The following is a 12,218-nucleotide window of genomic DNA, read 5'->3' on the forward strand; positions in this document are numbered from 1 at the left end:
CTGCTGACAAGAACAGTCTTCCTTTGCTATCTGCCTGTTAACTCCTGCTTTAGATTTCAGCTCAACTTTCACTCCTTCAAAAAAACCCCTCCTATCCTAGTCCAGAACAAAGTTCCTTTCATAACGCCTCCCATAGAACTGTGCTTTTTATCTCTATGACATTTATTTTTACACGTTAGGCACTGGAAAATATGTACTGAATGAATGAGTCAGTGAATGAATGGATGACCTTCCCTAAGAATCTCTGATTCAATAAATCACTTATTTGCTACACAGATCTCATTTGAACGCAAAACTGGTGAAGGCAGTAATCAGCTAAACAATTCAGTGTTTGGTGGGGAAAAAAACACACACAAAAAAGTATATGTTTGAAGCCAGATGCACACAAGATAAACAAAATAAGGGCCTGAAATTTCAGCTGCAGGGCCAGGGAGTTTTTACTCTTCTCTGTAAGTAAGTCTGTTACAAGATTTATCTCCTTGAAAATATGTATAAAGCTGTAACTTTATTTTTGTACTGTATTTTGCAATGTGTATGGAAGGGGGTGGAGAGAAGCTTGTCTCAAAGTGTCCTGTATTTTTGGTACTTAATTTTCATCTCCCTTATGTTCTCTTTCTCAGATTGAGCAGTTGTCCTCATCCTACCAAGAAATTACAGTGGACAGGCACAATAGAGCTTTGCAAGCAGGCAGAAGTCAAGTTTCTTATCCTTGTGAAATTTAGCCTGGACGCACTTACTACATTACACAATGTGAGACATTCAGGTAGAAATAAACAAAAGACCATACTAATCGCCAGGTGTCTGTAGTCACAGCTTTTGGCAGGACTTCACATAAAGCAGAGAAGCTACAGGATTTGGGACAGCACAGTTGACGGGAGAGAGTTAAGGGCATTTAACTGACTTGAAAACACAGGAAGAAAGGACCAGCACATAAAATAACATATTTTGCAGGATAAGCTATTCAGCTGAGTTCAAGTGTAGGGCAATGGTGACTTCTCGGCCAGTTACTATAAATTTGACACGTATTAAGCAAACAAGTGGGTAGTAAAAGTGGGAGTTCAGGTTGAAATGCCTCTTTGAGGGGCCCTTATCAAATATTTGTCTAAGAAAGTTAGTATCATGGAAGAAAGGTGGTCAACTTCAGGACCTAGATCTAGCTTCTGCAACTTGCTTCTATACAGTTTAACAAAGTAAAAACTTTTTCTTTCTGGTGTGTGCTCTTTAACATATTTAAAATGTCTTTAACATCTTTCAGAAATTTATTTTTCTACCAATATTATTGAGGTTAATATTTTTTACAGGTAAGGCACAAATAGCTAAAGGCTTATCTCTGAACTACACTGCATTTATAGCACAAGAAAGATCCCACAGGCTTTCATAATTTGAATGGGAAATGGCTATGGCAGTTAAATGAGGAGAGGAGAGGGAAACTGAACAGCAAAGAGCAGGTGGTCTGTTCCAACTTGGCAGGTGCTTTACCAGGCCCTGGGGTCCTGTCTGTGAATTAGGTTGGATCTGCCACAGCCCGTCATCGCCAGTGGAAAAGTAGTGCCAGATTCCTATCAGCACTGACTTGGGTGGCAATGGAAAGATGTTATTGCATTCAGCAAACGCTTATGGCCTTTTTTCTTGGGTTTGCTATGGGACTAATCTTCTGTTTAAATGCATTACACAGAGCTCATCTCTAACAAAATCATGTTCCTATTTGGTTAACATTATAGATGAAAATCTTGAACATCATATGTTTACTTAAAAACAGAATCTAGACTTCCAAGTCTTCTACCCACTCATGTGACAATAAAGTCTTCCTAAATGGAGTAGAGATTTTTAGGTGGGGCAGAGCGTGATGGCATTTCATATCAAAAGCCACATGGTTGCCATGGTTTTCAGAAGCTCAAGCACCGCCTTTGTACAAAAGGAACAAAATGCTAAATTTACTTTCTGTTTGAATTTCTGCCACTGAAAATTCTTTTTTTTTTAATAACAGCTGCTGGTTTCCTTTCAATTTAATTAATTAATTAACTTATTGGCTATGTTGGGTCTTTGCTGCTGCGCGTGCGTGGGCTTTCTCTAGTTGCAGCGAGTGGGGGTACTCTTCATTGCAGTGTGCGGGCTTCTCATTGCAGTGGCTTCTGTTGTTGTGGAGCATGGGCTCTAGGTGTGCGGGCTTCAGTAGTTGTGGCTCGCGGGCTCTAGAGCACAGGCTCAGTAGTTGTGGCTCGCGGGCTCTAGAGCACAGGCTCAGTAGTTGTGGCTTGCGGGCTCTAGAGCGCAGGCTCAGTAGTTGTGGAGCATGGGCTTAGTTGCTCCGCAGCATGTGGGATCTTCCCGGAACAGGGCTCGAACCCTTGTCCCCTGCATTGGCAGGCGGATTCTTAACCACTGCACCACCAGGGAAGTCCCCCACTGAAAATTCTAATTCAACTCAAAATATCCCTCTGCACACAGGGCAGGCAGAATGGCCAAATGATGATGCTGTATGATGATGATGTCAGCAGCCTGGACCCCTTCCCATGTGGCTACTTGGACCACTCCATAGCCCTTGCCAGGTACACGGAATATTTGCTCTTTGGTAATAAGGCCAGATACATGACCAACGGCTCCCACTTAGATCTGTAGCATCTGGACATCCAGATGAAGAGATATTTGATTCTACTCACAGATATCAAACTAAATATGCTAAACTCTAAAGAGAGCTATTTCAGGAGTCTCAATTAGTCTTCAAAATGGAAAAGCTGTTTCTGTACTTATGTAAAATATAATATCCCATATTATACTGTTTGTTACTTCACGAAGTTTTTAACATAGCATTTTAACACCTCCCCGTTTATAAATGTATACTGCAGCAGAAGCCATATTAGGCATATCTAATCAAAATCAAACCCTATTTTCCTGAGGCTGTTACCACCATCATATCTGGGCATCTGGGGAGGACATGCAGCGTCCTTGGCCTATGAATAGATACCTGGAGAATCTAACCTTCACCCTAAGCATGGGAGTGTTGGGGATGGGAGAAAAGGAAAAAGGAGAGGCAGGCATATGTGGGCTTGAAGGAAAGAATGCTTATGAAATAGGGTGAACTACAAGGGTGGAGATCAGGCCACTTTCCTAAAAAAACTTCATTTTCATTTTGTATCCTGAGATACTAGAGGCAAGAAGGGTGACAGCAGATAAATCCATGACACTGTGCCCTCCAGGAACAGCTCCTGCCATGCTGACCATCACCTACTCTCCTTTCCTGACTCCTATTCATCCAAGTATTGACCTCAGATCATTCCACCTCCCCCACCCCCCGATAGGCTTAATACAAGCTAATCTAATCAACTCTCAGAGATTCACTTTTACATCAATAACTTCCCATATGTCTGTATCTAGTTCTGAACTTCCTTCAGAGCACTATTTCAGCCTTCTGCTGGTCACATTTCTCAGGTGTATAACAGGATCTTCATTCTTCATGTGTCCCACTCAAGGGTCATATCTTATTCCCAGTGCTCAGTACATGGGAGATGCTTAATGGATTCTGCTGAGTTAAAATGAATTAAGAAAGATCAGAAACAACTCAAGTGTCCAGCGACAGGGCTGGTTAAATAAACTATGGTACATCTAGTTAATAGAATATTATACAGCTACAAAAGAAAAAGAAACCATAAATGAATGAGGAGCTTTCTATGTGTTGATTTGGAAAGACTGCCAGGATTTTTAAGTGAAAGAGAGATGTGCAAGAGAGTTTATCTATTGTGCTACCTGCTAGGCCCTGCATAAAGGAACAATGGAAGGACATGTAAGAAACTAATAAAAGTGGTTATTTCAGGCTGGGGGTAGGTGATAAATAAGGCAATGGGAGGGGGACTTCTCAAGGCATACTCTGTTATACTGTTTGATTTTCAACTATGTTAATAGATTACCTATTTAAAACAAATAGTAATCATTAAAAAAAAATAAACAAGCAAAAAACCAAAAAATGAGTGAGAAATTAATTCAGAGGCAAAGAAAAAGAACTCCAGGATTTGGAGATTTCAAACTTGAGATCAAAGTGAAAAGACTGTTTTGCAGTCTCCTCTCCCCCTATGCAATGAGCTGCAATTATTATCCATGTAAATGTCTTACTTGTTAGCCACCAAGCGCATGACAGTCCAGTCCTTTGGAAACATCTCTGGGCGTATCAATATTCGGAACACAGTAAATATCTGCAGTAGGAAATCCTTGGATAAGGAGGAAAGAGACAATTTTACTGAGTTATTATAACTGTCAACACACACACACACACAGTGCTGTTGTTACCATTTCCAAAGCAATTACAGAGAAGGGAGCCCTACTCCAATAGTTTACCCAGGAGAGGGAATCATTACCCTTCCCATTCTTAGCACCCAGCTGGTTTGCTACCCTTCCCAAATGTTCCTTTTTCCTTCTCTTTCTCATGCACAGTGGAAATGACTTTTGGTTTTTCTTCACAAGCTCCAAAAATGTAGGTTTTAGAAATAAAATGGAAAACTAATTAACAGAAGATTAGCAGGGAAATATATTTTCTTTCTTCTATTACAGTGTCCTAAACTTCAGAACTTTTCAACTCAAGAGAACTGTAAATGGTCCTGGTTCGATTCTGCTTTTCTTTAAGTGGGTGTCAAAATTTAGAAATGTTTTGCTTAAGATGATTTTATGTTCATTAAAAAGCATCTTAGGGCCTCCCTGGTGGCGCAGTGGTTGGGAGTCCGCCTGCCGATGCAGGGGATGCGGGTTCGTGTCCCGGTCCGGGAGGATCCCGCATGCCGCAGAGCGGCTGGGCCCGTGAGCCATGGCCGCTGAGCTTGCGCGTCCGGCAACGGGAAAGGCCATGACAGTGAGAGGCCCACATATCGCAAAAAAAAAAAAAAAAAAAAAAAAGCATCTTAAGCAAAAATCCCATGTTTCTTAGACGGCATTCTGAAGATGCAGTATTAACGGGATGCATGCAGGTTTATAGAATCTGAGGGTCCTATGCAGAATAAATAGAAATAATGGATGTGCGCTAAGCTGAGCCCAGTGACAAGTCCTTAGAAGCTAAGAGAGTGTCAAGGTATTCTTCACAGAGATGCCATACCAGGGGGAGTGGTATTTACGGAGATGTTATCTTTAAACAGATCACCTGGAAACACTCTTCACAAGAAGCTATTGTCAGGCATGGAAATATTTCTTAAAACGTTACAAGAGATAGTTTCAAAGTGCTGGAGCACATTATACTTAACAAGGAATCAAGAAGATAACATACCGCAGGTAATGAATAAAATGGAGCTCGCCCTACTCAAAAAGAGATTGGCTCAATCTAGCTATCATTTACATTTATTTACTAGAAAACTTAAATTTTTTTTTGTAACTTAAGTACTGCTAGGAAAATATATTTAACAATCTGATTGAAGGCAACAGTATGGTTTTGCTTAGAAAAAACACCCCAAACACATGAGTTTTATTTATCAAACCCGACAATACATTATGTTAAACACGGAAGCTGCTTGAACATAAGATTACGATTGTTACTCATACCATTAGAAGACAGAAAGATAGAATCTAGAAAACTAAGAAACAGGTGGGAGCTGTGTGTGTGTGTGTTTACATATTCTAACAGCTTTGATCAAACCCATAAATATTTTGACAAGAATTTATTTTAGCTTCTTTGGCTTCAGCACACATACGTTGATGTGTAGTACGTGCCATGTGGAAACATGCCCAATAGGTCATCTTTCTTTAAATGGCCAGACGGATCCTCCCTGTGTTGTCAGAATCACCAGTTTCCCAAATGTATTCTACTACGGGTCAGATAATTTTGGGAAACACCTCCCATTCTAGCCCTCCCTTGGGATAGGAGGTCATTAGCTCACTAAAACTGTGAGAAGCCCTTTTTAATGTATTTCTAAAACTTATTCCAAACGGTTTTCCGGTTGATTCTTTTGAGTTTCCCAGACATGAACACATATAATCCCTGAGAAAAATGATGTTTGCATTTACCTTTCAAAGTGTTACAGCTCACTTTACTTTCCTGTCTTGTTGCATTTGCTTAGATAGATATTAAAGAAAAAAATCATGAAGGTGGTGAGTTGCTTGTTTTTTCACAGTCTACAAGTACTTAGGAATAGTTTAAATAAATTCTAAAATACTGATGTTTCATCTTTTCTCCTCCAATCTTTTAACGGAATTGGAAATTGGAGGCAGCACCCTTTGCGGGGGGAAATAGGAGAGTGTGATGTCCATTGCACTGAGAAAAAAATTGGCTGAAAAATTGGCGGCAGGAAGCAAGATATCTATCTTCTGGGCTAGCAACTTGGATCATTCTTTTGTAGTGCAGGGGACAAAGGTGACGTTATTCCAGGTATACGAGCGGAGACAGACAACCTGTTTCTGTACTGTCTCATTTTCTTTTTCCCATTTATCTCACAAAATATAATAAAAGGCGTGCCAGCATGGGACCTTGTGCCAATGCTTATGTATTGACATCAACCTTTTTTCCCCGAAGAAAACTTTTCAGTGTCTCAAGTAGGTTTCTAAGCTTCATTTACCTTTACAGAACCAAGGACATTCATCTGTAGAAACCTTACAATGAAAATAAAAGAACATTATACTGAGAATCAGGAAATCTAGATTGTAATCCTGCCTCTGTCATTAACTGGCTCAGTGACCTTTTCAATTTATTTAACCTTTCTGGAACTGAGCTCTGAGGCTTTATGATGCAGGGGCTTTAAGGTCCCTTGTAGTTAGAGAAGATTAAAAATAATTAATATGATCACGTATCTATTCATACAGTATGCAAACATGTTTCTTATTTCTCAACTGTAGGCTAATGTTTTAGCAGATGGTAACACAAACACCTTCCACTGTGGTACTTACATGTAATTTAGTTCAGCAAGTATTTCTTGTCAGCTGCCATGAGACAGGTTACATTTCAAACTCAGTTCCAATGTTTTAAAGCACTAAGACCTGAATGCTAGATTTAGCATCCCCTCCCTTCCCTCCCCCAATACAATGGTATTTCCTTGTCTGTTCTGAGTACTTTTCAGCTCTGATTATTTCACTAAACGAGAACTTCTGCATAGATATGTGAAATTATTTTGCACACATAACGATAACTAAATAACAGATTTTTTTTATAATCTAGAAAAAGAACACTGCTGTAATAATACTCCTGTTTGGACAGCACACAGAAATAAGTGTTTCATATGCCATCATTTCAAAATTGGCCGCCTGGGAGCAGTTTCTTTTCTGTTTGTTTACTTCAAATAGCACAACATGGTTACTTAACTGTATTCCCGGTAATTATTCAAATAAGGGTTCAAAATAAAAAAAGACAGGGAGGTGTTACTTTACAGAAACACTTCTTCTGCAGTGTAAAAGGTTCAAGTAAGAACGTTCATATGAAAACCTTCAAAAACAATAAAAAGTCTCACATTCAAATAGAAAAGAAAGCCGGAGCAGTTGTTATGATGTTACATTATCATTAACACTTATTCATTTATAAATATCGGGTCCTTTAATATGTGCCGGGCACTGTGTAAGATGCTGGGGACACCTAGTGGGGTAAACTATACTCTTTCATTTATTCATGCAATAATATTTCTGGAGTGCCTGCAACATGCCACACCAGAGTTAAGTTAGTTGAATGTGACCTTTGCCTTCCTGGAGCTCAGAGTTCTGTGGGAGAGACGAATGCTAATCTATTTACGCACGTGGTACAAACTAGGATACATCTGAGGGCCAGGTATTCCACACAGAGGGAAGGGCACCTCCAAGCCTCAGACTCAAGACAGAGCTTGCCCAGGCTGCAAAGGGGAGTGGCAAGAAATGGGGCTGGTAGGTAAGTAGGGATAAATAAAAGATGGATAGGGACTTCCCTGGCCGTCCAGTGGTTAAGACTCACGCATTCCAATGCAGGGGGCGGGGGTTCGATACCTGGGTGGGGAACTAAGATCTCACATGCCTTGTGGCACAGCCAAAAATTAAAAAAAAAATTAAAAAAAAGATGGATAGATAAATAGAAAGATAATGATAAATAGGGACCAATCAAAGGTAAATAAATAAATACAAGATAAATAGATCTCATACCTTTTCCCTGGTAAGCAGTTTGGAAATTTATCCTGAGGGTGATGTGGAGACACTGAGGGGCTTTATGCAGACATGTAAGAGGATCAAATTCTGGTTTTACAAAGATTTTCTGACTACAATATATAACACATTGTTTTGTGTTTACATGTACTATAGTATCAGAATAGCACAGATAGAAATCAGGTGTATGAAACAGAACTGGGGAGGCACAGAAGGAGGCCTTTTGAGATCATGAAACTTGAGTTAAGAGATTTGGGAAAAAAGCATCATGAGGTACGAAGACAGCCCGGGACACTGTCTCCTTATGTCAAGAGCAATGAATGGGACAGAGCCTTCTAGATACACATTTCCTTTACTTATGATTTAGACTATAGTCAATCTTATTTTAAAATTTTGCCACAAATTTCAAATGTGTAACACCCTTGATGCAAGGTCTGAATTCAGTTAAAGACTGTTAATAATCGTTATCACATTGAAACTAATATCCTTAAAATTGACTATTTAAGTACATCATGCAAAAATAACTCTCAAATCATCCTCAATCCTCAAGAACTATAGAACTATTTTTCTGTAATAAAATAAAGACTATAAGTTGAAATAACTGTATGGAAAAAGATGGCTTCTGAAGCAAGCAGACATTTATTATGAGGGTTGATTCATTCAACAAAGATTTAATGTTCCAGGCTCTGTGCTTAGGACACAAAGACAGAGCCCCTACTCTCAGAGAGCCCACAGTCATCAAGAATACAAGGAAACAACAACAAATAATACAAATAATACAACAACAAATAATAACATTGTTGCACATGCTGTCACAGAGGGGGACTGTAGTCTATGAAGGCTTCCTTTAAAAAAAGTGATACCTGGGCGGGATTTTACAGCAGGAGCTGAAATCAGGGAAGGGATTAACGGGGTACAAATTAGGCAATGGAAGTGAGGTGTGGTGGAATAGGCATTTCAGGCAGACAAAAAAAAAAAAAATAAGATCCAGAGGAATTAAAAATTATCTGTATGGTTTGCTAGGAATATACAAGTAATCGTAGTAATCTTAAGTGACTGGAATGAAAGGTATTTGGAAAGGGATGGAGGACAACGAGGATGGAAGGTAGACTGAAGATAAGGAAGACTTGACGAAAAGACTGGACTTTGTCCTGCAGTTAATGTAAAGTCCTCAGAGTTTTAAAGTTGGCTTGAGACTTGATCAGATATGATTGTTGAAAGCAAGTGGGCCAGTATAAGGGAGACAATGAAAGGTAATAATAATGCTGTACATAACTTCCAGAACATGTACACTGTCAGGCTTAGAGCAAGATCACCACAGTTCTATATGAAAAGTCACAATCAACAAAAAACAGGAGTCTTACTGCTCTCTATATACATAAAATGCCAGGGATATGGCCCCAGTAGAAGGTAGGTGTATAATAAAACATTACTGACTACAGACGAAGGGAAAAAAAACCCTAATCACTACTTAGTTTTTGCTTTTGTTCATTTCTAAAATAATGGCATGTTCTAGAGATGGAAGGAAACAATGCAGAGGACCAGCGCTCAGGTCCGCGCTCCTACACACTTCAGGTGACGCTGTGACTCACAAGTACTTGAGGACCAAGCAGAAGAAATGGCCTACTGTTCACGATGCTGGAAGCCACTCCAACAGTAACCCTGGAGACACCCAGGTTCTCCAAGCAAGAATGAAGTTTAAAACTGCACTAGGCTTAGCAGATACTTGAGAGTTACAGACTTTCAATCTTCATTTTGATTTAGAGACCCATGGGGAAATGCTAGGCCAAATCTCTCTTTGAATTGATAAGAAGAGAAAAAAAGCAGTGATGCTAGGAAGAAAGAACCACCAAAAAAAGATTAATTTGAAAATCTCAATATATAATTTATCAGTATCAATTAAGATTAAAATGTATATATCCCATGATCCAACAGTTCTACTTCCAGAAATTCATTCTACAGCAATAAGGGCACAAATCCATAGAGATATATGTATCAAGATGTACACCACAGGATCCTTTCTAATGGCAAAAATCAGAAACATCCTGAATGCCCACTAAAAGGGAAATAATTATGGATCATCATATAATGAGATTCAGAAGAATGAATAATGTACTGGGCTATATAATGCCCATGGTATATTACTGTGTGAAAAGACGTGCAACCAGTATGAACAGTATGATTCCATTAAAAAATGCGGATGCAGCATAGAAAATAGTCTATGAGGATACACCCCTATGTGTTAACAGCAACTATCTCTGGGGAACAGAATCATGTGTGTGGAGGAAAAGAGGACATACGCTTTACTTTAAACCAATAGGGTTATGTGGGATTTTTAGTGTCTAATCCCAATAACAGTTATCATTTTTCATTAATATCACTCTATTAAGTTGTACCTTTCCTTACTGATCATTCCCTTATTTACTCAATTTCTAACCTAAATGTAGATACAAAAAAATCCCCCCCCCCAATCCCAAACTCTCCCTCTGCCAATTTAGCCTTTTTAGACGTCCTCACTTTATGACTAGAACTCTACCTCATTACTTTTAAAGAGCTGACGAAGGAAATGTTATACAATTTGATAGCAAAGATTTTCGTTTAGGAAAGTTTATTGAAGTGTAGGCAAAAGCTGAGTTTAGCTGCCTGAGCAAAGAACTGAGACGTTAATAGAATTCCTAGCCCTCGCAATTACTTGGGAATGATGATAGTATCAATCTTCATCACAGGGGGTAGTGAAATGAGATACTGCAAGAAAAGAGTTTAGTGCTGCATATGCCTCATGGCTGAGGGAGTGGGGCTGGGGAGGTACTACGTAACTGTTAGCCATTATCACTCTTGTTGCTTATACATATCACACTCATTTACAACTTATGATTTAGATGCCCCGATAACATTAAGGCATTAACAGAGATCGTTTTATTAGTCTTGATATTCCCAACATCTAGCCAAGGTGCTCAACAAATGTTTACTGAGTCAAGCAACTGACATAATAAAATAATAATAGTGCCTACCTCATGGGGTTCTTTTCAGGATTAAATGAGTTAATATTAATCAGACTCTTAGAACAATGCCTTACGTGTACTAAGTTCTATATAAATGTCTGCTGTTTGAGGTCGTCAGTTCCTTTACCACAATACGCAAATCCCACAGTCCTCTAAGATTTTTGGTTTTATAATACATTTGGCAGCAAAACCTTACCCAAACTACTCATAGTCTTTATTTATCCCACCTAGAGCGAATATTTTATTTAGCTGCAGAAACACTGAGATGTTTGATTATACAGTTGACCCTTGAACAACATGGGTTTGGACTGTGCAGGTTCACTTATACAAAGATTTTTTTCAATAGTAAATACTACAGTACTACACGATCTGCAGTTGGTTGAATCCGTGGATGCAGAGCCATGGATGTGGAGGAAACATGGATAGAGAGGAACCACGTGTACAGAGGGCTGACGCTAGGCTATATGTGGATTTTCAACTACACATAGTTTAAGGGTCAGCTGTAGTTGCTACCCCCAATTCTACTGGAGGTGCTATATGATACTATACAGTATATGTGCCATATTATTTTTCTGAAATCTCAAAAATTCTGATTCCTGAAATACATTTGGTAGAAGGACTTCAGACAAGGGACTAGAGATCAGTGCTATCATCTTTAGAAAATCTTGTAACAGATTTCAGTAGCATAAATACGAATACTTGACTTTGAAGAAAATTGAGAACAGGAAAACTTTACTTGTTAAAAGGTGGTATCTGAACTTTTAAAATACAGATTAAAACCAGTTGACTAATTAACCTTTAGTAAAATAAATGCCCTCCAGTCTGCCTTCACTCCAGTTATCCCCCTTCTATTCTTACACTGGGGAAGGTGTCCTTCGGTCCTTCCTCCCAGTCAAGGCTAATTAGGTCCCTCCTGCTGCTTTCTTAGAGACCTCCCCCTGTGAGTTAGGACCTCTTTTGTCTTCAGTGTCTCCCTCTCCACCAGCTCTGATCATTTTTATTTAAATATGTTTCAGTCTCCTCCAAGATAAATATTCCTCTGACATCCCAAGTTCTCCTTCAGTAGACACCTTATACTCCTCTTCTTGAAACACTGTCTACATCCACTATATCTTTTTCTTTTTTTTTTTTTTTCAATTCCTCAGTCCA

General features: G+C 39.1%; 1 protein-coding gene across 1 annotated transcript in view; it reads right to left on the reverse strand.

Annotated features, from left to right (window-relative positions):
- DOCK4 (dedicator of cytokinesis 4) overlaps positions 1–12,218 on the reverse strand; it is a 282,165-nt gene that overhangs the window by 77,157 nt on the left and 192,790 nt on the right. Inside the window, 1 exon segment of the mRNA XM_007469745.1 lies at positions 4,108–4,202. Within this exon segment, the coding sequence (XP_007469807.1) occupies positions 4,108–4,202 (95 nt within the window).

Source organism: Lipotes vexillifer, unplaced genomic scaffold (assembly GCF_000442215.2).
Source record: "Lipotes vexillifer unplaced genomic scaffold, Lipotes_vexillifer_v1.1 scaffold597, whole genome shotgun sequence".
In the NCBI taxonomy this organism is placed as follows: Eukaryota; Metazoa; Chordata; class Mammalia; order Artiodactyla; family Lipotidae; genus Lipotes; species Lipotes vexillifer.